A 27,966-nucleotide genomic window follows, 5' to 3' on the forward strand; every position below is an offset into this window, starting at 1 on the left:
GATAGATAGGTAGATAGATAGATAGATAGATAGATAGATAGATAGATAGGTAGATAGATAGATAGATAGATAGATAGATAGATAGGTAGATAGATAGATAGATAGATAGGTAGATAGATAGATAGATAGATAGATAGATAGATAGATGGATAGATAGGTAGATAGATAGATAGATAGATAGGTAGATAGATAGATAGATAGGTAGATAGATAGACAGATAGGTAGATAGATAAAGAGAGAGATGTATATAGGGGATGATAGTCATGTTGATGAACTTCCAAATATAAAGCTGTAGGGAAGAAGCGAGAGAAAAGGAGAGAGGGAGAGAGAGGATTGAGAAAAAGAGATGCTAACCCCAAAAGACGCTAAGGTGTGATGGCGTCAAACCTCCTACTCCTCCACCTGCCCTGGATGCCTAAAGTGACCAAAGCACCGTCTACAACTCCAGCTATGCGACAGTAACAAGAGCTCATTGAATTGCATTAAATAATTTCATGAATATACGCAGGTTTCATTTTCTCGTATTAATTCGCCTTGAAATAGTAATACCTCCAGTCTCTTGGAAACCATGACTAATGAAGCCTCGTTGGCAACACTGGTACCTGCATGTCGACTCTGTAATTTGGCGTTATGTTTGATTAGCATAAGCACTGTTTGAGCACAGATTGTTTGACAAGGTAAGCGCGCATGCACGCTGTGGCGTCACCGTCCCGTCACACTTTGCCCCGCGGTGCTTCCAGACAACGACGTTACTCCTAGAATGACCTCGACCGATGACTACCACTCACTCTAAACATGAGCAGCAAACTCCAAGTTTTCGACATCGTCTTCGAAGGGAACGACGCCAACGTATTCAAGCCTGGTGACCTGATCCAAGGATACGTGCTCATAGTGCTTTCATCAGAGAAAAGACATATCCGGGGTGAGTCTTTAAAGCGATGGTTATGAACTACAGGTAATGACTGTACGCTCTACGTCGCTCGAGTAAACAAAGAGGCTATGTACTCGAGCCTACTCCGGGAGGACAGCGGCGCAATTTTCACTTTCATCATGTAGACAGAAGGGTAGAGCTTGTCTCTGAGAAAATCGATTTGATTGCCTTTACAGCCATCTATTCAAGGCGTCGTTTCTTTTTCATAGTGTTCACACATAAAAGTATCAATACGATTTCTTTCAAATCATTTTGAAATGAATACAGATGGCTTGATTGGGATAATTTGTTCGTTTCATTCACCTTAGTTATGAAAATTGATACTACCATTGGTTTGATGATTTTAAAGTAACCTGGTCATAAAACAAACAGGAAATTATGTGCGTAATTAGACCGTTGTCCTTACTTGATTTAAAATCCTATATAAGGCAATTCCAAAAGAATTTGTTGTCAGATCTTATTGTTAAGTTTTAGATACTAACGATGAAAAAGTAAGATGTATCGAGTTTTGATTTGTGAATGATTTGTGGGGTTATTACGTAAGGTATAATCTATCATGAATAATTTAGCAATCTATTTTCGATTAACACACATGTTATTCAAAATTCAACATAGTGCTTGATGAGATAGATAATAATAGTTATTTTGATAAAACACTAACTGAAGTTAGAGAACGCTTTAAGTACATAGCCAAACATGATGATACCAGAATAGGAGATGTATATAGACGATATCGAAAATGTTTCATCAGGGCCTTAAACAACGTAGACTGATTTTAGTTACAAAATACTGTATCAGCATAATCAAAATATATTTTGCACTGTGTTTGTATTAGGGTGCCCTTATAACGTATAGGTATTTTGCTCCAATTGAAACTTTGCGAATAATCAATTTGCGATAATGAGAGAAAATATTGTTTAACTGAAATCTAAATTTCATATTACATGTCGCGGAGATGGGGGTTAATCTCATGTCGATGCTGTAAACGTAATAAAGCTATTACATTTTTGTAATCTTATGTCAAAACTTTGTGAAAGTACATGCGTTCTTCTGGCGTATGAACATTCAATCAATGCAAAGAAACCCCCTCAATAAACAACACATTTTCATTACTCGGTGTTTTGGGCTTCTTTTTTTTGCAAGCCTAAAACTCCCTGGGACATTTATTACGTGGTCTAGTCCTGATGTAAACGTGAAGGGGGATACGAGGCCTCTAAATGTCAACAAACGCCTGAAAATTGGCAACTTCGGTCAGTTTTACTACTCTGCTCTTTTGTGGGATGGTCAGTCTTGTGATGCCAGATGAAATGAAGAGCCATTAGGTGCAAAATGCGATCATTTTGACAATTAAGTAACAGAAGGTGTTATCAATATACACCCGGATCTAAAAAACGGTGCTTTGCTGTGGTCTGTAGTTTTAGAAGAATAGTGAGAGGACGAAGAAGACAAGACAAACGCATGATTTTCCAATGCCACGCCACACATGGTTTAGTGTTCGCCAAAAAGAGAAAGTCGTTATTCGTTCATTGTTGTTTTATCTTCTCTCTTACACGACTTGTCTTACTCTTCAGCGTCACACTGTCGTCGTAACGACATTGAAATATTGAAAACAGGTCACTATCTTGGTTTACCACGTTAGGCACTCATGCTACGAAAATCAAACATGGAATCATGTCTTTAAATGTGCATGTGCCATCTTGACTACATTATGTATTTCTTCTGGTAGATGATGTAACGTGCCAAATTATTGTTCAGGCATCTACATCATTGTCATATTTTAGTTCTAGAAATGATACTTTGGGGATGAGATGGACAGCGCTAAGGCCAATTGAGTGACTTTCTTTCATTTGTTTACACTTTGACAATAAACTATGTGGACTGCATTCAGACTCTTATGATATACTCTTCCACCGATTTAAGTGTATTTTCTCATTAGTAACAATATCGAATTCGACATGCTATTCTCTTTCTTTTTCTTTTTTTGAGTAAAGGCTATCTGTACATTTACTTCACCAAGGTATATGCTGACATGCACCGAATTGTCTCTTTCAATACATTCTCTAAACTTGACGTGCCTTCTTCACTAATACCTGCCAGATACATAAAGTGAAATGAAATCCTTGTGTATTGACCCAGGGACACAGAGGTATGCGGTAATAGTATTCTACTGGTCTAGCGCATAGCTGCTATTGTGGAAATATCTCAGGCATAGGCGCGCGCACACCATTAACGCATACATACTTATCTCGCTCTATTCTCACTCTAAACTCACACACATGTATAAATATACATATTGCTATGCATATGTTTGCGTATGTGAGCCGTCAAAGAACAGCGATATTATTTTGCTCTTTGAAAAGTGAAAGGCATGAAGCACTGATTACTACTTTTATTTGTGAGTGTACCAAGCAGAATGGATGATTTAAGAATAACTTCTGCGCTTAGAAACACCAGTATAAAGCGCCATATAAGAGCAATTATTATTATTATTATTATTATTATTATTATTATTATTATTATTATTATTATTATTATCATTATTATTATTATAAACGGCAAGAGCCAAAAACAGTTCAGAAAAAAGAAATGTTATGCTTTGACAGTGCAGCGCAATGGTGGCTGTGAGCACGAATCAAACTTCTAGCAAAATAATGAAAGGGTAATAACGACAGTGAAGCATCGGTACTTGGTATAGTCAGCGGAATAAACAAAGTTGAGCTGTCCTTTCTTTCGTCGCAAATACCACCGGTGCTGACCTAGGCTGCCAACGTTAACTCTGGACTCTCACTTAGCCACCTACTCTTCCTCAGCGATGCCTCGTAGCTGCAGGCTTCGTTCGACCCTGCTTATTTATTTTTTCTCTCCCTTTCTTCTGCAAATATAGGACATAATTTCCGTTTGGATGGAAACCGTTAGTTGATTAAATTTCGCTCTTCGGTAGTCGCAGTCCCACGCGCTGTCAGAGTTGGCGCAGGAATTACTGCCATTGAAAGATGAATCTAATTTTGTGCGAGGAGCTCAGCGAGTGACGCCGTAGCTGCTCCGTTGTGTAATTACACAACGTGCCGAAAATGCCATCCTTGAAAATAAGATAATTTCTTCCGCTTGGTACGAATCATCTAAGTCATCATGTAGGGGACCTAACGTCATTTCATTTGCAACTCGTTTACCTTATTATGTATGGTTTGCGAAAATAAGAACAAAGATTACCCGAAAGATTTCAGGATGCGCGCATACGTATCACGACTACGTATCCAGGTAATACGGGCAGTAACGTGTAACCGTACAGAGGTTTGTCATGCCAGGTGGCAAAAAGCACAATCGTGGCTCAGAAATGCACTTATCAATTAGCCGTGTCATTCGGCCTGGGAGCTGCACTGAAGAGTGATAAACTCTCTACTGCCTTGTAGCACACTTGTGACGACAAAACTCACATAAGTAATGTATATAAGTCCCATCCAGACGAGGTAAACAGACATGCATTAAAGCTTAGACCAACTTTAACGTATACACTAACTTGTAGTTGGAAGTTTTCACAGCATCTGACGAGGTACTTTTACGACTGTCAACACATTAAAGTGTCGAACTGCATTGCACCAACGATAAATCTGTAAACTATTTGGCACTGAAGGATTATGAGTATGAATTTCATCGAGAGGAAACTGAACTGTTGATGGTGGCTCAAACCACGAATGATAGAGGCTACAGTCTAACTCCAACAGCCCCCTATCTAGACTCGAAAGTCTTAAGGTTTCTTTTATAATCATGGCTTGTATTCGCACTCCTTGATTAATTTAGTCACTGCAAAGACGTGATGTTATGCAAATCACGTTGCAGCAGACGCTGCTTTTTCAATGATGCAACTCTTGCTGAAAAAAAAATGATCTCGCCACAATCAGGTGAAGATATGAATATACAAACTGGATGAAGAATGAAGGAATTGGAAAAAAAGAAAAATGAACAAATGCAATAAAAATGTGAATAAGAATGATTGACTAAATCAAAGGCATAGATTGTTACAATACATACTGCTAGATACCTCGGGGGAGGATCTTTTTGCATAAAAGACTGAAAGATAAACACTGTCAACTACCCAACAAACGTTTTTACCTTTCCACTTCATGGATTGATGGTCCACCCAGTATAAACTGTGAGAATCGCACATCTGTCGATCAGGGTAATCTACTCTGTATGCGAACATTTTGAAGGCACGTTACTCGTAGCCAAGAAGAGAAAAGAGAATAGAGAAAGACAGGAAAGTGATGGGACGTGAGGGGCTGGCGCTGTGAAAAGTAGCCAGCTATAACAAAGGTTCAAAGAACACTGAGATATAAGACGTAACGAGGAGACAATATAGAAAATGTGAGGGAATAAATGCAAGGAATTAAACAAAGACATGTCATCGAAGACACGGAATACATTGCATATCTGAAATTTGTATAGGGATGATGATTTGCATCGAATTAACGATTTTTACCACACATTTCGTCCTTAAAAATGATACCGGTGACATGCATGATGTATACCGAGTATTCTGAATTGTTATTATGTACTCTCGAAATTCACTCTATCGTCAATACTGGCAACGATAGTGCGTAAAATGTTCATTGTATGTCAGCAGTGTTCCATGCAGCAAGGTAGAAAAGAGTGAATTTACAGTATATATGACACGGTTTATGACGGGTCTGCTGGGATCATCATCACATGGATTCAACAATCTTGAAGCAGGGCTAACTGAAGCACAGTCAGCATGTCAAGTCTTAATGAGGATCTTCCTTCTTCCCAAACCATCTGGTTGAAAATAAGGATGGGTTATGTATATTCATTTTTTTTTTTAGATGATGGTATCACTGATATGGAAAACTGGATTGCTATTGTAATTATATAAAATAAAATTTGAACTTGAGTAAAAATAAATCATATTTCTCACTGAACATCAGTTCACTTGGAACTGAGCAACTAATTTTGTAAGGGAATCAATGGAATACACACATTTCGTTTCATCCTGAATGTCAATGCCATGTCATCATTCGTTCGGGAAATCCTGCTTGACACGCACCATTTGTGAGAGCGAGTGAGTGAGAGATGTGGGGGGGGGGGGGGGGAGAGGGGGAAGGTAACCGCTGTATAGAGGCAGAGACTAATGTATTTCAGCAACAATGCATAATACATATGAATAATACATGTCACAATTTGTAAATACCTGTGTCTAGATAGGAAAGACCCTGTAGAGCCATGGCTCAATGTAACATCATTCAGTAAGGAGGTCAAACTGGTTGCAAACCTTTGTTCTTTAATGCTTTTGCTCCTTATTTAACTACATCTTATAGTATCTAAGCTAAAAACTCATTTTATGAAGATTATTTCGTGCCATATTTCCAAACAGTTTGAATAATCCTATGTTGCTATGTCGCATATGTTGTTTTCCGTGCACAAATTTTCTCATTCCCAATCCTGTTTACCTGTGATTTCATAAATATAATCGTTACGCTCAGTTTGTTGCGTGTGTGTGTGTGCGTATGTGTGTCTTCAGAGTAATTTTGTTCATAAAATACTGAAGTATCAAACAGCATCATCATTATATCATCATAACTTTGCCTGGCAATAATACATACTCAAAATAAACGCTAATGATACAAAAATCAGATCACGGAGGTGGGCAGATTTCAAGGAATATTTCATTTACCCCGTTGTGGGTCCACCATGTTATTGGGTTAAATTTAGAATTACATTAGCCAAAGAGTAAATCAAAAGAGCACCGACCCTCTCGATTCTCTCTCTTCCATGTCACGTTTTATTATCATTTTTTTTTTCTAACATCATCAGTTTTCCATGTCGTCAGCTACAAAATCTTCACGCATGCTCAAGGCGGCGTTCGGCTCACGCCCATGGTTTCAGCGGACCCGTGGCATCGATCTAGTGCCCGTTCACACTTTACAATAATATAAAACACAGGTGATGTCTCCAAGTGCCCTTTGTTTGATATTTATTGACACTTTTATTACTTTTACTTCACCTAACCACTGATGGTGATTTTGAATGATTTTCCTCTATGTTACAATAACATATTCAAGATAACTACATTCAGTCCATTGTGTATAACGTGGCAACATGAGAATTACCCCTTTCCTTAATTTCATTTCTTCATCTAAAACTGCAAATGTACAGTCGATTCACAAATTGGATCTGAGTGCCATCCAGCGATTGGGCCATTTCATTCTGGAAATTTGAAAGCTAGCTCACACTGAATTATATAAATCAATCTCTATAAATTTCTCTCTCGAAGAACGGCGATAAATGTACCACAAATTTACCAAAGTAGCAATACGGGTCGGCTGCTCTCTGCTCTGCTTTTTATCAGCAAAACCCTCGACGTAACCAAATTGCAAGGATTGTAATAAGATGATCCAACAGGCAGACAGGATGCTTGGTCGCTTCTCTGAAATCGGTGCATCGCGTTTCTCGAATAAGATTGGGACTACATAAAAAGAGACACGCAGAAGCAGACACACCCACGTGCACATATCATACACATACACATCCATGTATAGGGCCTACTTAAATCAGTGCCTGCAAATACTAGTAAATTCTTGCACAATGCCAGTACTTAAACCTTACTGACAGTGCTCTTTTCCCTTCTTATTGCTGCCAATTCCTCCGGTCATCAAATCGATTTGCGTCGTGACCGTGATTTTGTCGTTTTGTATGCTGCATACTATATGTTTTATCTTTTAGAATAATGCATTTACTCGTGTATTATACGTTAAACATGATGAACACGATTTCACGGAAGACCAGTGGCCCGTTGCATGGAACTTACCGTTGAATTTCAATGGTAACTACCGTCAAAATTAGGCGTCACAGCCAATCAGCATCAAGGATTATAAGCTTTACCACTAATTTGAAGACTTACCGCTAGAAAGGAGTGGTAAGTCCAGCGGTAAGGGTTTTATGCAACAGGGCACAGGCTGAAAGACCAAAGTAAAGCGTCAAGGACATTGTAATAGATTAGAGTAAAAAATAGAAGCAAAATGACAAGATTGCATTGATGGCAGAACATGCCATTTGTCACGATTAAATTTTCGTTGCTCTGTGAAATACATGCAGCATTGATGACGCGCTTAAAATAAATAATGTACGCTGACCTTGCGACGAAGGGTATTAAAGGGACAGACGAAATACATACACGTTCAATGTTAACTAAACGTATAGATCAACACGTTAGCATGAAGGGGCCCAGACCAGTGTGTGGCAGGGCTACACCAATCCAATAATCTTACGTCAAATTTGCACGTCGCCATATAACCCGATAAGCGACGGAGACTTGCGATGTATTTAAGGGGTAAAAAGTTGCCCTCGTCTTTTAGCTACCTGCTGGAGGGAAAAAGGATGAGAAGAAGAGAAGGAAGACATACGTACAGTTGTTGAGATGGAGGGGCGTTTACTTTTTGTGCTTATCATATTATCGCTATTTCTTCAGCTAAGGTACCCTCCGAAAGGAGAAAGTTAATTTTCCCGCCTCCTGAACAGGACAAATACTGGAGGGGCACACCTTTCACAAGTGACGTGCAAACACGTAATCAGCTTGCCATGTTTGCCACGAGATTTAAGTACGTCCATTATTATGTGATTGCCTCATTTTCATGCAATGACTTCCACCGATTTGTCAGATAGGTACCGACTTCAAAAACCTTCATTCTCTGATGTTTGCTTGTAATCTACAGTTACGTTAACTTAGTATGATTACATATACTTGCTTTAGCAAAGACGCATTTCCCACGGACGAAAATACTTGCGGACGTGAAAAAGATATATATTAGCTACCATAACATGCCTTTCGCATAGAAAACGCTAATGCACTGTCGTGGCAATAAAATTATGCATGGAGAAGACGCGTGCAAGTTGTGTCTCACCGCGCAGAACAAGTGACTTCTATAATTCCAAAATTTAATGGTTACCTATTGAAGCAAGCCTTAACACTTATATGCGTTATACTGCTAATCGCTATGCAAATGTCGACAGATTATCCTTGTTTGTTTGTTTGTTTTTTGTTTTTGTTTTGTTTGTGTGTTTGTTGGTTTTTTTTTTTTTTGCTCTGTAATCTGTAGAAGCATTGACTGCACACACTGCGCTAATCTTTTGATGCGGTATCGTAGGGAAGACATGCTATAATGTATTTAAAGATATACAAACCTCGTACAATAATGAACTATATCCAGACATAGCTTTGCTTTTCATCGATGTATTTTTAATGTCATAAAACGGTATAGTCAGATTGGAAAGATGGTGTGACGTTGATTAAAATAGGGAAGATTTTGGACATTACGTTCTACGAGAGAATATTATAGTTTAGCCATCTATAGGGAATATTATGGAAACATATAATGACCCTTGGGTTAGTAAAAATTATATGTTTGATCTTGAGAATTATTTACGTCTTTGTATTTTAAGCATGTCGGGTAGTGAATTTTTAAATTGGCTAACTCGCCAGCCATCATTGCATTGCATGGGGGGGGGGGGGGTACCGAAAAAATGGGCCGAAAAGAGTCTGTTTTTAGATATGCTGCGTTGTCGATGAATTTCCTGAGAAAGGGGGGGGGGGGGGGTATCGCCATTTAGTGGTCCTATTTCACAAAATATGCTTTTGATGTTAATCTTAACTGACAATGACTGAAGAACTTGTTATCTTTCAGAAAAGTGTTATTTTTTGTTACTTTCCAACTAGTGTTAGATGCATTTATTTAAAACGCCAATTAGGGTATTGCACTTGGTACCATGACGAAATACGCCATTTAGGATATGTGCCGACCCGAGTCCAAAAATCTTAGAAATGGACCTAGATGGAATGCTATATTACAGCACATCAAATTTGCACCGGTAAATGGCGTCACACCTGTAAAGCATACCCTAAATGGCGTCTGTGACGCCAGTTATATCACGCCATTTAGGAAAAAATTCTGAAGTGTTTGGAGGCACGTGCACATGGGTAGCACATTAAATTGTCTGAGAGTAACCACCCTCCCGGCATCTGTACCATTTCGATATCATTGGCTTCCAGATGGTATGCACTAACCAAACCACACCGATGTTTAACCATATCACATTGGGCGACGGCATTCTTGTAAGGTTGAGGGAATGTTTAGATATGTATTGTCGTATGGTCGGAGCTCACAATTTTTTCAATGTGAGTCCCGACGTGAATTTCAATTTACACACAGTCATGGAGGTGATAAAAGCGATCCTTCGAGCTTTAAACAACACTTGACAAAGAAAGAACCTCGATGTAGTAGATGTCAGAAGTGCTGAATGTCTCCCAGTGACGACACATCGGTACTGACCAACAACCCATGGTGTAGGGAAGAAGTCGAACAGCAGTTAAATATTTAAAGAAGGAGAAGTCAGCGGGAGTGAATAACATTTCGACCGTGCTGGTCTAATCTACAGGAGAGGAGAAGACGTGATAAGACAAGGTCGAGCAGATATGAGAGTGGCTCAAACTTTGGACACAGTCATTGCTTATCACACTGCCGAAGAAAGGCAACCTGCAACACTCCAAGAATTACGTCACAATTAGCTTGATTTGCCGCTTAAGCAAAGAAACGTTGACAATTTTGCTTAACCGCCTGAAGCCGAAAGCAAAGTAATAGTGGGTGCTAGATTCAGAGCTGGCGTGTGCAGCACCACAGAACAAAATTTTAACCTCGGGATAGTGTGCCAGCAATACATCCAACACTAAAAAGACGTCTACCATGTCTTTGTGGACTGTAACAAAGCCTTTGACAGGGTCTGACATGCAGCCCTATGGGCCCCTCTTTGGTTCTGCTCAACAAAAACGCCGACCTTAGTAGAATCATTGAGCAACGGTATGACAAGGCTACCAGTGCAGTCTTCTACAACGGCAGCATGGGAGGTTGGTTTAGGACGACAGAGGGTGTCAGACAAGGCTACCTGCTTTCATCCACCTTCTTTAACATCTTCCTTGAGAAGCTCATGATGGATACAATTCAGAATCATGAAAGAACTGTCAATATTGAAGGCAGAAAAGTAACAAATCTACTCTGTGCTGACGACTTTGACTGTCTCGCTGGGGAAGAGGAGGAGTTGAGAAGTCTGGTAGAAGGCCCGAATAAGACTTCGACTGCCCATTACGTTGTGGGGATCACCACCCAAAAACGAAGTTAATGAATAATACCGAAAGAATTAATATGGGCATAAAGGCTGGCAAAGCAGAGCTTGAAAACTTGAAAACCCTCAAATGCATTGGGCTATTGTTTCAGACGATTCATTTGCAAATTTCTCAGCATAGATCGAATTATAAATGAAAAAGTGAAGAACCGAGTCCAACAAGCCATCGGGCCTTTGAAGATCTCACTATTGTGAAAACAACTTAAACATAAATTGTATGGACATGCAGTGAGAACATGGTGACTTGTCAATACAACCTTTGAAGGCACAGTGAGTGGAAAGAAAACGAGAGGAAGATCAAGGAAGAGCTGAGAAGATAATATCCGAGACTGGACAGGCCTGAGGCCCGCTGGGAGAGGGCATTGAGAGAGGCCGAGGATAGACAGGGATGAAAGAACGGTCTTCTGTGGCGCCACAGCCGTCTCCTCGACTTCGGGATATATGTTAGATGTAAGATGTAAGAAGTTAGTTTAGTCAGCATTTCGTGAAATGGGTCCAGGAGTTCATGAGTTCGTTGAGTAGGCCTAGAGCGTGTGTGCTGCTCATTCTCCTTGGACATACCCTGGTACTCATATAAAATGAGTTTAAATGATGTGTTGGTTACCACACACATTTGATGACTCGTGCATGCGTTATAGTACAAGCGACACGCAGTGTCTGCTGGAATAACAGTTCTGTGGAAACAGTTATTGGCGAATGATCAGTTTTGCATATGTAGGGGAAAAGAGTACTCCAGGAGAGTAATGCAGAGTTGAACCTTCTCATCACTGCTACTACTTATCCTTGTCACTTCTTTCTAACTCATCTCTTCCCTAGTCGCTTTTTTCTCATCTCTACCTCTGCCATTCTCTTCATGCACGCCATTCCGAATATCCATGGTAGTAAATTTCGCTCCACTTCTCATTAGCAGTTTACAACAATGCGTTTCCAGCTCTCACCAAGAAATTGGTCTCTCTCCTCATATTTTGCAATCGGATATCATGTTGAATTCCATACACATAGGAATGGGTAGTTCTGTAACACGTGTGATGTAGCTTTCCTCACAAAAATTATAATTATAGCATGCAAACGCGGACTGTATAAAACGTTGATCTGGTGAGGTACACGGAAAGTGATGACAGTTAGGAATGTCTGTCTACACTATGTTCGAGTCAGCAAAGAATAAATGGTATTCCTATACACTGCCCTGACATCAAAAACACACGCAATCTTTTCAAAGAAGCGGTATAGTGCATGCATTTCACTTTGTGCTTGCTAACAATCAGACAGCTTTCAATACCGGTAGAATGATGCCGATTCTTTTTTTTTTTTTTTTTGATCCACGATGAAAGCTGTTTTATGACTGTTATCCTTTAGACTCATCATGAATCAAATGCTTTCAGAGTAACTTTTTGTCAAAGATTATTCTTCTTTCAAATCACCTAAAAGTTGACAGAATTTCAAAAGAAAACAGCCGTACAAACGAACAGCAACAGAATGTGTTTGTTTTTGCTTTTGGACATGATCTGAACCGGGTGAGTCAGGAAGGCAATAGGTGGTGCTTATAGGATAACAAACGTACACTTGTACTCATTGGACAGGGCCTAGGCAAACCATGGTAAGCTTTGAAACATTACAATGGTTTCCTACTCCATGCAGGTATCCGGGTGAGGTTCAAGGGAAGAACGAAGACAGAATGGCGAAAGAACGAGAGTAAGGATGATTACTCTTGGAAGGAAGTCCTCTTCGATTACACACTGCTTGTCTTTGGTGAAGGTATGTTTTAGTCTTGCAACAATGAGTACGTTTACAACTATGGCCTTTGGTATGCAATATGTAAAACAGGTTTATCAAACGCCCATGCATGCTATAAGTATTTGCACTAACGTTATTATGTGTGCTTTTGTGTAAAGTATTTGAGATGCACACACAATCATATTAAAAAGATATCAAGATCGAATGTTACGTACTACCTTTAAGCCTATCCTGCAAAATTTCGTCCACCACCGATTCTTCTATACTGTCAGCATATTAAGACTTCTGGAATAGACTGACCCACGTTGATATTCAAAACTGTTCGTCAGTATTTGTTTTGCTCATTTTTGGTCTGCTTGTTCGTGTGGTATTTTTTTTTTCTGATGCTTTTTATTTGACGTCAGGCACGTCCGTCTGTCCAATCTACTTCTGCTGGCCTTAAATATAATCTGATGTGTCCCTGACAGTCACGCCACATGCCCGACATGCAAGAGGATTTGTTGTCTTGTCACATCACCTAAGGCAGTGTTAAGGCTCTTGACTCCATTTGAGCGTAGAGAACCTACCCCCTTTAAGTCAATCAAGCTAATTCACCGTCCCTGCCACTGATGATATTAGCACGATGCGAACCTGCGCAGTGCAGTGTTGGTAATACAGACACGGGCTCACAGTGTAAATGCCCAGTCAAGATTGGATATACGTAGCAGGTGTAGTGTACATGGGCTTTGCTGGCACAATGTATGAACAGTTGCATTATTACAGTGGAACAATGAACCAATTATCCTACCTGCTGTGGTACAAAACTTACCGCTTCTGGATATTTCCATCTTAGCTGTGTGTGTGTCTGTCATAAAAATGATATGATTTATAATATATATGTATATATATATATATATATATATATAGTTGATGCATACAAATTGAAACTATGTACTGTATATACATATATAATACATACAGTACATGGTTTCAATTTGTATGCATCAACTATGAAGGCTATCTCTCCACCATAATCAAACAAACCACACCCTGAGATAGGCTCCTCTAGAAATTACGGACTGTCTGAGGTGACTTCATAGTAATTTCTGGGTGGTGCAGATCCAAAGACAACACTACTGTCAGTCACAGAATACAATTCATTATTCAACAGAAGCTTAACGCAGGGCATGCTATCTTATTTTATATCCCTTGTCAAACAATGCATCTGGTCTCACACACTTTTGTATTATATATATATATATATATATATATATATATATATATATATATATATATATAAACACAGATAAAAGTTGGTACTTGGCAATAGATTGATTGACAAGTCGTGTCCCATCCTATATCAAAGTGTGATCATGATATGTTGATTTAGTAGTACACTAAATATGATAACAGTGATAATGATGATAATGATGATAATTATAATGATGATAATTATATTGTCAATTGATTATATCTGTCACACCAGTTCCATGAACCTAACACAAAGAGATTGATAAAATTGCAAAAAAAAATGAATTGATTAATAAATTTATACTAAAACATGACTATGTATGAGTAGATACAGAAACAAATATAAGGAGAAAACCAGATCTTGAAGTGGCAAAAGGAGCAGCAATGCGCAAAATGGGACGTGAAATCGTGTGAAAGATGGTGCGAGAAGACGACGACATGTCGTACAGGCGAAGATTATGACGTGCTGGAGTAGCTGTAGGATAAACAATTAGCAGCAGGTACAGAGAGAAGATAAACAGTGTACATCGTATGCATGACGACATTTTTAGAACATTTAGTACAGAGGAAGAGGTGCTTTGGTACTGCTGGATAGACGAGTGACATGAAACCTAACGGTTATTTAAAGCAATCATCACATTGCATTTTGTTTTACTGCTGAACAATTCGAAGGGCGGTGAACTTGATTCATAAAATATATAACCTATATATACACTGCATTGCTTTTAATGGGCACCATATTTAATTCGAGTAAGGGGCTAAATTTTCATATTCTTGCTCCTTACGTACTGAACCAATTAAATTGCAAGTGAAACACTTAGAGATGTAAGAAGGATATTCATATTACATTTTCTTTTGTCATGAGACATGGTGATATATATATATATATATATATATATATATATATATATATATATATATCTATATGTATATATAAAGCCCACTTAATATCAATCGTAAAAAACTGGTCGTCAATTTAGTTACCAACTTCAAAATATGGATATACGTACTGCGAGGACTTGGTAGGAATATTGAAGTCTTTTCAATGTTGTTTCCTCATGTATGTTCAGCAGCACATTCTACAAGAGAGAAATATACCTATTCATGCAACTCACAAAACTGTACCTATGGAGAGTTTTTACATTTGAAATGTCACCACGTCATATCACTCAAAGGGTCCAAGAAATGTTGTGGGTGTAATGGCTCGATCTCAGGATTGTTAAATAAATTGCATTCTAAACTTGGCAGGAAAAAACCTTTCGAACGTGAGCAACAAAAGCAATATTAATAGAAAGGATGTATAGCGATGTTGCCGTGCTTTCATTGTACACAGGGCACGTAGTAGTTAATGGTAGACGGTGGAAGCTAGTCGGAGCCTTGAGAGCAGTCCTTACCCACAGACCTGCTCTAGATGTAGGCGTGTCTGCGCGTCAACGTTTACTCTCTTTGGCCATTAAACCTCAGCGGTAGTTTCAGAACAGTAACATTCTGCAATCAATATTCCTGAGTAACAATGTGATCTTGCTGATTGCGGGGCGATGGAAATGACATGAAAATTATCTTACTGTTGTTGCCCCCCCCCCCCCATTCTTGTTAATGCCAGTGGATCGGAGGGCGAATTTCTGTATTCATTTTAACAGACAATAAAGTACCTTGAATCCTTACTCGTGACAGTAGTGGGACCCAAGTGTGGAACCCACCTGAGTAGGGAATCGTACTCATTTCTGACTATTTTTTTGAATAGAATGGAGGTAAGTTACACGGGATTCCCCATGGATTCATCGCACATGAATCACTTGTCATGTTAATTTGGAAGTCATAAAATAATATCAGAAGGATGAATTACATCACATAGCCAGTCAGAAATATTTCAGAGAAATATTCAATATCTAGCGATGTCAGCGGGGTCACATTTAACACATTTCCTATTCTGCCGACGTGTTAAAAGGTCAATTTTCATCAAAGCACTGTGGCTATATATACAGCTTTAATTCTTTTAAGAAATATCAATAAAATGCACTATAAATCACTAAAGACAAAAAGTTTAATTTGGATCAGCAAAATTATTAGGAAACTTGCATTCGATGACATTATCGTGGAGCTCCACTTTACACGAAGTACGTCATGCAAGTAGCCATCTTGAATAAAGTGACCCCAAATTATTCCTGCTTCCGGGTTGTTTTTTTCTCTCTTGCCTGGTTATATGACGTAGGTGTTTAGAGATATTTAAGTCGGTACATCTCCACATGTTGCACATGCGAAATGACCAGTCAGAACTCGACGAGCAGTTCGTTTTCCCCCTAAAAATCTTGTATTTTGGTGAAGTTTGGATAAAGAGGCATCAATTTTGTGACTTTGGACTCTGTTTTCTATGGCAAAATCGCAAGGGTTTAAAAAAAACCGGTCTTTATTTGATTTTTGTGGATGTTTTTAAACTAGAAACCACTTGCATTTACAGTAAAAACCTGTCGCATTTTGTCGCAACAAGGATAAGCAAGCCGGTGTCGGGAGATCTCTCGGGCATTTTTCGGGACGCAGAATCACGGTTTCGGAGGTAATTACGTAGGTTCGTATTTAAGGCCACCTTACATGTAACCGTTACAAGTGAAGGGCCTGCTACTACGTGTTGTGCTAATTACTTCATTACTCTGCCGTTTTTGCCAATAGAATTTAATTGATTTCCACAATGATCGTTTCCAAAATAAGTTTTCGTTGTCAGCCGGTTGTTCAGTACTTGTAAAGTATGTTTTTTTTTTTCTTTCAAACCACCTTAAAGGCATAGTTTACCATTTGCAAATGAAACAAAAACCCAGCATTAGTGCTTTAAACTAGTTCTAAAATGCGAGTTAGGGATAGAAACAACCACTGTAAAAAACTGAATCCGTTTAATCGATGTTAAGTATTGTTAAATACACAAAATGTGAACAATAGTTATAATAAGAATACTTCCAGATTAAACCGTCTACAGTTACGGTTTATTGAGAAAAATATTGATATCTCCTTATATTTTAGGCTTTATTGCAAAAATTTTATATGGTAGGTCGTTTTGTGATACAACAGACCTACACATATGCATCAAATGTGATATCTTAAACATTTTTAAAATCACTGCTCCCAAAGGTAAACTGGACCTTTAACACTAGTATAACACTAACACTTCCAATAGTTCTAACCAGTTACTAAATAGACTTTTTAACGTCAGGTCTAAAGAAAACTTTATGATAATGTATGTTTCACTTTTCAAATTCAGATCTTTAAATTCTGACATTACATGTAACAGTTAGACAAAGTCCAAGTTTAAATCGGCAAATTACAAGTAATTCAATCTTGTCTTGAGTTTAATTTGATGAAGAAGATGTTGGGTTTTGACTTTGAAGTACAAATGTTTACCAATGCCCCTCTGTATGTATGAATATGATTGTTGTTAGATAGGTTAATCATTAATTATTATCATTGGTCTATTGTTATTATAATTATTATTATTATTCAATATTTAACATTAGTATTATTATTAACAACTGCAGAATATCTCGCCAAGATTTTTGAGGCATGCACGAGATTTTCTTGTGCACTGTGTGCGTAGTATCCCGGACGAAATAAAGCACAGTCAGTATAGTCGAGAAATCTCGTCTGGAGATCTTGGCGGGGTATTCTGCAGTTAAGATAATTGTCCCCGCCGAACGAGTTCGAGCAGGGGACTATGAAACGGGCTCCGTACGTGTGTGTGTCCGTGTGTCCGTCCGTCCGTGTGTCCGTCCGTGTGTCCGTCCGTGTGTCCGTCCGTGTGTCCGTGTGTGCGTCCGTGTGTGATCAAAATCTTCAATTTGCTACTTCTCTGTCATTTATGAGCCAATTTTGATTCTGTTTGCTTTATATGATAGCACTACATGGGAGCTTTGAAACTTGTACACAGAATTTCAGTCGTGACCTTTGACCTTGACCTTTGACCTATATTGTACATTTTGCTACAAAATGCTACTCCTTCGCCATTTCTAACCCGATTTCGATTCCGTTTGCTTTATGTGATGGCACTAGGTGAGGGCTTCAAAACTTCTACACAGAATTTTGACCTTTGACTTCTTTGACCTTTGACCTTGATTTTTTGACCTATATTGTACATTTTGCTACAAAATGCTACTCCTTCGCCATTTCTAACCCGATTTCGATTCCGTTTGCTTTATGTGATAGCACTAGGTGAGGGCTTCAAAACTTCTACACAGAATTTTGACCTTTGACTTCTTTGACCTTTGACCTTGATTTTTGACCTATATTGTACATGTTGCTACGAAATGCTACTCCTTCGCCATTTTTAACCCGATTTCGATTCCGTTTGCTTTATATGATGGCACTAGTTGAGGGCTTCAAAACTTCTACACAGAATTTTGACCTTTGACTTCTTTGACCTTTGACCTTGATTTTTGACCTATATTGTGCATTTTGCTACAGAATGCTACTCCTTCGCCATTTCTAACCCGATTTCGATTCCGTTTGCTTTATGTGATAGCACTAGGTGAGGGCTTCAAAACTTCTACACAGAATTTTGACCTTTGTCTTCTTTGACCTTTGACCTTGATTTTTGACCTATTTTGTACATTGGCTACAAAATGCTACTCCTTCGCCATTTCTAACCCAATTTCGATTCTGTTTGCTTTATGTGATAGCACTAGGTGAGGGCTTCAAAACTTCTACACAGAATTTTGACCTTTGACTTCTTTGACCTTTGACCTTGATTTTTTACCTATATTGCACATTTTGTTACAAAATGCTACTTCCGGCGGGGACATATGTTACGCACCGCGTAATTTCTACTTTTCCTTGTTATTGTTAATATTTATCTTAAGCTTATTAGTAATATTAATGTTTTATTGTCAGGCACTAACTTGGTTAATCATAACATTGGCATAGAGTCTATGCCTAATTGATTAGTATTGATTAGAATATTATGATTTTAATATAAAATGTAATTTTGCAATATTTTCAGGCCATTTGTGATATTATCCAGCAGTGGATCCAGGATTTGAAAATTGGAGAGGAGGGACGAAATTCAACGAACTTCACTTGTAAAACTCACAAAGGAATAGTGGAATACCCACCAACTCCACTTGACTTTTTGGAGTCTTCCTCGATCAGTAACATTAACAATGTGAATGAAAAAAAAATATATATATAACCGTATGAAAAAACAATAGAATAAATTAAGATGAAGTATACAGTTAACTTGCTATTTAACCTTTTTTTTTGTCTCTACATGTCTTTGAAACAGGTTCATTTTGGTGCATAAAACCATCTTTTTTTGTTGTTTCGAAAACCTGCATAGGGGGAGGGGGGTAATAGAGTAAGGAGAAGCAATTCTCCATAAATTGCCGCAGAAGACATACAGTTCAGTGCGACATTCGACAAGCCATAACTCAGTAAATAAATATCCAATTTCAATTATCTCTTCACCATTGGATTTGTCTCGCTGAGACCTTTAATATGATATATGGTTTGGCCATATTTCATGAATATTTTTTTTTTTGTCTAACATAGCTACAATATCTTCGTTTTTATATCCATGAATACAATATCATATCTCATTGGCTCTCCTTTTGAAAAGGTTTCCTCTGATTGTTCAATCGCTTCAAGATCGAATTGCGATGTCCAAAAGATACCTACAGCAGTGTGAATGGATATAGACAACTTTTTCTAGGATCATTCATCCAGAAACTAGGATGACTGAACAATTGAACAACACGTTGTATCCATACTATAGTGGATGAAACCTGTCAATAAATGACAGGCATGGATAGTTACGGGCAGAATTTTCCAAAGCCATGTGGAGAAGGCAGCAGTGTCCCATGAACATTCTAAAGACATTATGTTGGTGCAAAACGAAAAGCATCCAAGACAAAGAAAGTCAAGTTCAAGTTTCTGCGTTGTAAAAAAAATATATAACAACTCTTTACACTGCTGTGAATATTTTTTCCCTGCATTCTTTACATTCATCATGTTCATCATTACCTATATTATTCTGACATAGCAGTAACCAAGTCTTCTCACTGTTATCTTCCAGACCCGGTCAGCGATCGCTCCTACATTCTGCCCGCAGGGAGGCATAAATTTCCCTTCCGATACCGACTGCCTCTAGGTTTGCCTCCAGAGATGTACTGTAAGTTCGCCAAAGTGACGTACGTGGTGAAGGCTATCATTGATCGGCCAATGAAGTACGATCATTCGTCCAAGAGATCCTTCAGGATTCGGCCTGTGGTCGACCTTAACCTCGTATCAGACGTCCTGGTAATTTTTGACACTTGACTCTTGCGTGAATGTTAGATTAAACGTATTCAAGTCTCTTACATAATAAGTTATGTATATTAGGAAACAGTTCTGCAACTTTTTTCATTCTTTTGATTTGCATTTTGTCTTGCATCACAACGTACAGCGAAACGATTTCTTTAATGGTTTACGTTCATTTGGCGTAATAAATCCTGGGAGAATGAAAGCTGAAGTGAGGAAAAGAAGAGACCAAACATACAATGTATCTTTTCCTCTGTCATTCTGTACACTCTTCTTCATTTGTACCTAATTGAAATCGGTAAGTTTATCAGAAGACTTCTCCGACAAGCTTTTATAACCCAAAGAAATTTAACCTTTTCTGATGGACATGCTTTGATAGATAATATCGTACCGAGGATGTCCTTGATGATGAAAAGACTGCAAATGTGATAGCAGTAATTCTACTAAAAATTAAATGAAGATAACAATGATGGAAATAGTAATGATATCAATATTGCATAATGATAATAATAATAAATATATATGAAAATATGTATATATGTATAAAATCACTGAAAACTAAATTAATCTGTGTGCACTTTTATATTTATACTATTTATAACGTGAAATTATTTGTTAATGTTGCATAAATTACAATATAAACTTAGCAAAGTGCAATGACATATTTGAAATGCGTTGTACTTGTACTACTAATTCTTTGTAAAAAGAGTGCATCATAATACAACACAGTAATGGCACGCCGATATCCAAATAAATGCATCATTGCAATGACTCGCCCGTGTGGGTAACCATGTAAATGTAATCAAATTGGCGCATTTTTTTGAACTACGTGATATGAAATTTAGAGGCGAGGCAGATAGACATTTGGACATCCTTCACTCTCAGACGGTTGTCTGTCTGACATTTATTACTTTGCGATGAGATAGGGATGACAGAATATAACCTGTCATATTCACTTTATGCTGTTATTGCATCCATTAAAATCATCCTGACAACGCTATTGTGAGGCACAAGAGACCAATTTGGTTTAGCCTTGATATTCAAGCCGCAATGAATTCAATATCAAGCCTGGTGGTAAGCAAATTCATGTGATGGGCAATATACTCTGTAATGTATATTGCAGGTACTAGACGAAACATTAGGTTCTATTGCATGCTGTAATGCCGTGCATTCACCAAATTGTAATGTCATAAAAAAAGAAAATATCGGATTTTATTGGGAAGAGGCAAATAATAGTATCAAACACATTTTGATGACGTAATACTTAACAACATGATTTACTGTAATCAGCATGACCCCACCTATGCGCTTATGTTGGAAAATGATACGCTTCTGCTTCGTCCCGTGAGTTTAGCAATAATGCGCTTAGAAACACCAGTATAAAGCGCCATACAAATGCAATTATTATTATTGTTATTATTGTCATTATTATTATTATTATTATTATTATTATTATTATTATATTATTATTATTATTATTATTATTATTATTATTATTATTATTATTATTATTATTATTATTATTATCATCATCATCATCATTAGTATTATTATCATCATCATCAACATATTGTAATTATCAACATTTGTGGGGTATATATAACCTTGTACATTCACGTGACAATGGGCCATGTGAATGAATGAATAAAGGGAGGAAGGAAGCAAAACAGGCAAGATGTTTTCAGGCTTTCTTTCTGTTGCACTCTAAATATTTGACGGATTCACCCATCTGTTGATCTTATTTTACCCCCCCCCCACCCCACAAACAAAAGAAAGCAAAAAAAATGATCTAGTGTCGGAATGATATGTAATTGACTTTGCATCATCGTCAGGTAGCAAGGGCTGATCAGAGTTGCATCATTGTAGAGGTGAAATGACTTCACACGCATTGTATCAAACTATAGGCAATACATCATCCTGTATTATGATAATATATTTCTATCATTCGTCGTGTCTATTGTGTGTTGAAGACAGTAACACTTCGAAAATTAGTGATCTAAACACAATTTGATATATCCATTCCATCGGTCATATCTGAACAGCACAAAAATGCTCGTAACGAATAAGGAACTGCAGTGTCATAATTGTTGTTAACAAATTTCTTTAAGCATATTCACATTTTATGAAATAAACCTTCTAATACCTGTTTTAATGACACTAGCATCCAATAGGGGACCAGATGACAGCGAAGGAAGGATGTCTGTGCTGTGAGTCGGGACCTGTCACTCTCGAGATATTGGTCGACAAGCGAGGTTACATCGTCGGGGAATCGATATGGATATCGGGACGTGTTGATAACCAGAGCAATAACGATATATCGCTCATCACCTGCACACTTATTCAGGTTTGACTCTGACAGTTCTCGTGAATTTGAGGATTGATGCAAAAAGCAATCAAAATGAATTTTATATTTAGATTCAGCAGATGCATAATGCTTTCAAGTATTTTGATTGTTCGAAATATAGAGAAGACTTTTTCGAAAAAAAGGTCAGAATGTGTGTCTACGGTCTCTGTTATATAACTTTGCTCATTTCCTAAATTATAGATTGCAAATAATTTCCCTTCCGATCTACTTATCTTCAGCAAGCTGCTGCTAACCGTTGGTCATTAGTCGATACGGATTACTTATTTCTCACTCGTCAGTTTAAATCTCAGGAAATTATTGTTAACTAAATACTATTATGTTTGAGCAAATAGGCAAAATAATTCAGGTTATGGCTCTTTTCCAGATTGTGTCTACCAACACTGGTTTTAGGTTTGCACCTTACCAATTCATAAGTAACAATTTGATTAAGTTAAGTGCTTATAATCATTATGTGTATTCGAACTGCTAGCTGATGGGTAATTAAGAATAGGACACACAATAACTATGCATCCATTTCACAGACGATCACGTTTTTCGCCAAATCTGGCTGGAGCACTGATGACCGTCGAATACGAGACTACGTGGCCGAGATCGAGCTGGAGGGGTGTGCGTCATACCAGAAGAAAGTGATCGAACCCACACCGTTCACGGTTCCGCCCATCGTTCCGTGCGCTTTTGAGTCCTGCCCCAATATTTTCCTCGAGTACTCTCTAAAGGTGATCACTTTACTATGTAGTATTTACGACTCTAAATGTACTAACTTGATCTTGTAATGTGTATCATATTGGGATTAGTTTATGGTTTAATTAGTGTTCTCCTTCATAGCTGATATTGCGATCCCCCTCCCCACCTAAAAAGTTCAACTTTTTTTGATCAAAACAACAACAACAACAACAACAACAACAACAACAACAACAACAACAACAACACGAATTCACACATTCCGTGATCGCACTGACAAAACTTTGTTAAGTTAAAATTCTCGAAGTTTCCCCACAGTGTGACCGCAAACTTTATGAAAATATTTCGCGAGACTTCTCGCCAAACTGAGGGAATTTCCCGAACCCCTGCAAATCCTCTTAAAGTTTGCGCAGTCTGAACGCTCGCAACTGAAATTTCGCAAAGTTTTGTCACGTGACCAGTCAACCACCTGTTTGCATGTGGGCGGTGCCTCCGAAGCGCGCGCTCATCGGGATGCACCTGTGCGCATTGTTACGTCACAGTCAATAGCTGTCAGACGGCGCGCGCTTTCTTTTTTGTTGCACATGCGCACCAGTTATTTTTTTTTTGTATTTATGATTTATTAAAAGAAATATACAAAATCACACTATTTACAATAATTTACATGATTACAGGTCCAGTTTACCATTGGGAGCAGTGATTTTTAAAAAAAATGTTCTAGATATCACATTTGACGCATATGTGTAGGTCAGTTGTGTCACAAAACATCCTACCATATGAGAATTTTGCAATAAGGAGATATCACTATTTTCGTCAATAAATCGTAACTGTAGACGGTTTAGTCTGGAAACATTTTTTAACCATTATCCACATTTTGTATATTCAATAATTCTTAACACTGATTATACTAATTCAAAATTTTACATTGGTCGTTTCTATCCTTAACTCACTTTTTAGAACTATTTTGAAGGATTAATGCTGGATTTTTATTTCATCTGCAAATGGTAATTTATACCTTTAAAATAACACAATCACTGAATATTGCCGAGTAATTTTTCGCACCACTTATTCTAACTTCGAGAACGGAAACTTCAAAGAGTTGGCTGCCAGTGTGAACTGACGAGCAAACTTCGCGAAGAGTTCTCGAAGTTAAACTTCAAGAAGTTTTGCAGTATGCATAAAAAGCAACTATAACTATACATTTTTGCCCCTCCATCTGAACACTCGTTCTGCTGCCTTTGGATTGCTCCTTTAAAGGGGCATTCTAGACGATTTGCATGATTTCACATCATGTAGTACATAAATCGACAGCTCCATGTACAGATTTGCGGAATTTATTGTAGTCCTTGAGCAGAGAAACAATGCTCTGAAAAATCAGAAACAAATTACACTGAACAGTGTTGATGACAAAGGAGCCTCACATATACCAGAAATGTAGCAGTGCAATTCCATTACAATACCACTTGTGTAGAATATATGCATGCCATCTTCCTTTGTTCTGCTTCCTTGAGCCCCAACTCATTCATTCTTATGGTGAGGCTGCCATGTCATCACCTTGTTCATTGCAATTTGTTGTAATTTGTAACTTTGAAAACATTCTTATTCCTCAACCCAATCACTATGAATTCCGAAACTCTGTACTCGGTATAACTAAGTTATAGTTTTTCAAATGTAAAAGTCTGAAAATCTTCCGGAGGTCTCCTCTAATATTTTTTTTTTCTATAGATATGTTTTTTAAATATTATTTTCTGTGACTGGAGGAACCTAGCATCTGCGCAATGCAACATGTAGTATAAATTGTAAAAATTTGTAACAAGTTTAATTATTGACTGTGTTCCCGGGCTTTGTCTTACCTACACTTTAGATCGCTGCCGTGGTGGGCTTTGAAACCCCAGTGTGTGTCCTCAAGCTGCCTATATCTATTGGTACCATAGCTGTGCTGCACTCAAACCCTCCCCCAGCTGTGAACATGGCCGTGACCCATCAATCAGAAGTCAAACGCATGGGTATGTTAACTCGGTTGGCTATCTGTCTGTCCTGACTCTGAGGTCATTTAGTATGAAGACATCAAACGTTGGGTTTAGGCATTGCATACCCACGCCTATGCCAGCACTCTTGACTAGTTACACATCCACGTTTCATTTGAATAAATTGCACTAAGTCTTCCTAAAGTGTTAGTTCTGTAAGTTCAAGATCCTCAAGCATGTTATACTTTCTTCCGACAATAGACTACAAAAAGGAAACAATTGTGATTATTTACTGTTTTAAATCCATTTTGTAACGTGCTTGGTGGCTCTTTTGACACAGTATGTACGAGTAAGTAACATTAACAGAAGGATTTGAAGAATATTGGGTTTTAAATGGGGGTTTCAGCCTTCACAGTTGACGAAAACTTTGCGTGGCTCCATTTCAAAGAGAACAGTAGTTGAACATTGATAATATCCCTGTCACCAAATATGCTTTACAACATGAAGAACCATAATAACGGATATTAGGAATGGGAATGTATTGGGAATGTTTTATACATGTATGATTATAAGATGTTCATTTTTTTGGTCGTCTCTCATTTCCACTTCTTCCACCACGATGGATTACATCGAACTTTAGAACCACCACCTCCGTCCTACGATATAGCCATCTCCACTTTTCGCGAAATGGAAAGTGGTCAAGAGCCCCCCGTTCCTCCGCGGCTATCCCTGCCTCGCTTGCCCTCTCTTCCAATTGTTACCAACTACACACCTGGTCACAGCATCAGCCTCCCAGTCTCAGCCAGCCCCCAGACGCCGTCATCGAGGACGAAATTCGACGTTACACCAGCCTTTGAGCAACAACTTAATCGCGAGAGATATATTCTGCCGCCATCACCCTACGCCACGATATCCAGCGGATCGCTGCCAGCCGTGTCTGCCAGCATAAGCCCTCTGTCGCCTACTTCGCGATTAAAGTATGAGACAACGCCCTCGTCGATGAGGGTCAGTGATCGCTCCCTGCCCGTTGTGGCCAACTCCATGGCCACAAACTATTCGCCGACATCACACTCGCCCATGTCACCACTGAATGTAAAACCAAAACAGAACACTGCAGTGCAACCAGAGCTAAACAGTGAAAGAACATCACTTTTGGCAAATAGAATGACGTCAGGCGATTCGAGCACTTACTACGACACGTCGCTTGGTTACGAGCAGCCTGCCATAGATCCATGGCGGTCGAGCAATAAGTTAATTCGTGAGATTCCTCAGGAACAGCGGATCAGCAGAACTAGCGGACGAATAGCCGAAGCATTCGTCTAGCTACGTCTCATACACGCAAGCATGCACACTTGCATGCACACCTTTACCTGCAGACTTCCATATTTCACAGTAAATAATTTTCTTGGCTCGTACACAGCTGTTTCACTCATATCATGCTACAGACGCCAAGTTTTGCCACTGAAATATGTCCCTACTTACTGTTAAAGGGAAGGTATAAACCCAAAGAGCAATGTGGATTGAGTGAAAGCAGCAACATTAGTAGAACACATCAGTGAAAGTTTGAGAAAAATCGGACAATCGATGCAAAAGTTATGAATTTTTAAAGTTTTGGTGTTGGAACCGCTGTATGAGGAGACTACTAGAGGATATGACGTATGAGTGGACAACAATACAAAGAAAATATAAAGGATATTCAACAAAAATTCACTTTTCTAGAATTATGAAAGAGCAGTGGACCAACCGCTTTCAGAAAGCAGGGGGAATAATTGCTACCCTTAACATATGTCAATATCAAGTTGATGGAATTTGTAATTTTCATGAAAAATGGATTTTAGTAGTATTTTCTTTATATTTTCTTGATATTGTAGTCCACTCATACATCATAACCTCTAGTAGTCTCCTCATCCAGCGGTTCCAACACCAAAACTTTAAAAATTCATAACTTTTGCATCGATTGTCCAATTTTTTTCAAACTTTCACTGATGTGTTCTACTAATGTTGCTGCTTTCACTCAATCCACATTGTTCTTGGGGTTTATCTTCCCTTTAAAAGAAGATTCATGTAACTTTATGTAAACCCAACAAAAAGGAAGTAAAAAACTGTGACTGACGTGTGTTTAAGGCTGTTGTCATGATCATGTAATAATGTCAACAAAAGATGCCTACACCCCTCCTCATGGATAGAAAGGGGGATGACGAATGATACATTAATCACTGCAATATTTGGGAACTTGCTATCACGATTTAGTACCAAGCCTTCAAAACTAAGCTTTAATTGATATACATAATTATCATCTGCCATTAGTCCCTGATAAGTCGATAGCTTTTGTGTTTCATTCATTAACTTATTTCTTCAACCACGCTGACAGTTTGAGCCGAACTTTGACAAACTCTAATCTGGTCCTCAGTCAAATTTGTGCAATACCTTCTTCATAAGAAGCCATTCGCCAATCATTCTTGTGTTCTTGACAAAGGCAGTATTTAAGTTATTACTAGAAGTGAATATGTGAGTGTTGAATGTGATGCAAGATTTGAAAACATTAATTCGTGTTCTTCATGTTGAATGAATACTAGCATTATGAAAAGCGTAATGAT

General features: G+C 38.2%; 1 protein-coding gene across 1 annotated transcript; it reads left to right on the top strand.

Annotated features, from left to right (window-relative positions):
• The first annotated feature begins 795 nt into the window (after positions 1 to 795).
• On the top strand, positions 796 to 26,692 carry LOC140231331 (arrestin domain-containing protein 4-like). Its single transcript, XM_072311486.1, has 7 exons — positions 796 to 922; positions 12,755 to 12,871; positions 20,133 to 20,356; positions 22,518 to 22,700; positions 23,243 to 23,437; positions 25,267 to 25,408; positions 26,010 to 26,692. The coding sequence occupies exons 1-7, from the start codon at positions 796 to 798 to the stop codon at positions 26,690 to 26,692; spliced, it is 1,671 nt and encodes a 556-aa protein (XP_072167587.1).
• Positions 26,693 to 27,966: the final 1,274 nt, after the last annotated feature.

This window comes from Diadema setosum, chromosome 7 (assembly GCF_964275005.1).
Source record: "Diadema setosum chromosome 7, eeDiaSeto1, whole genome shotgun sequence".
NCBI lineage: Eukaryota > Metazoa > Echinodermata > Echinoidea > Diadematoida > Diadematidae > Diadema > Diadema setosum.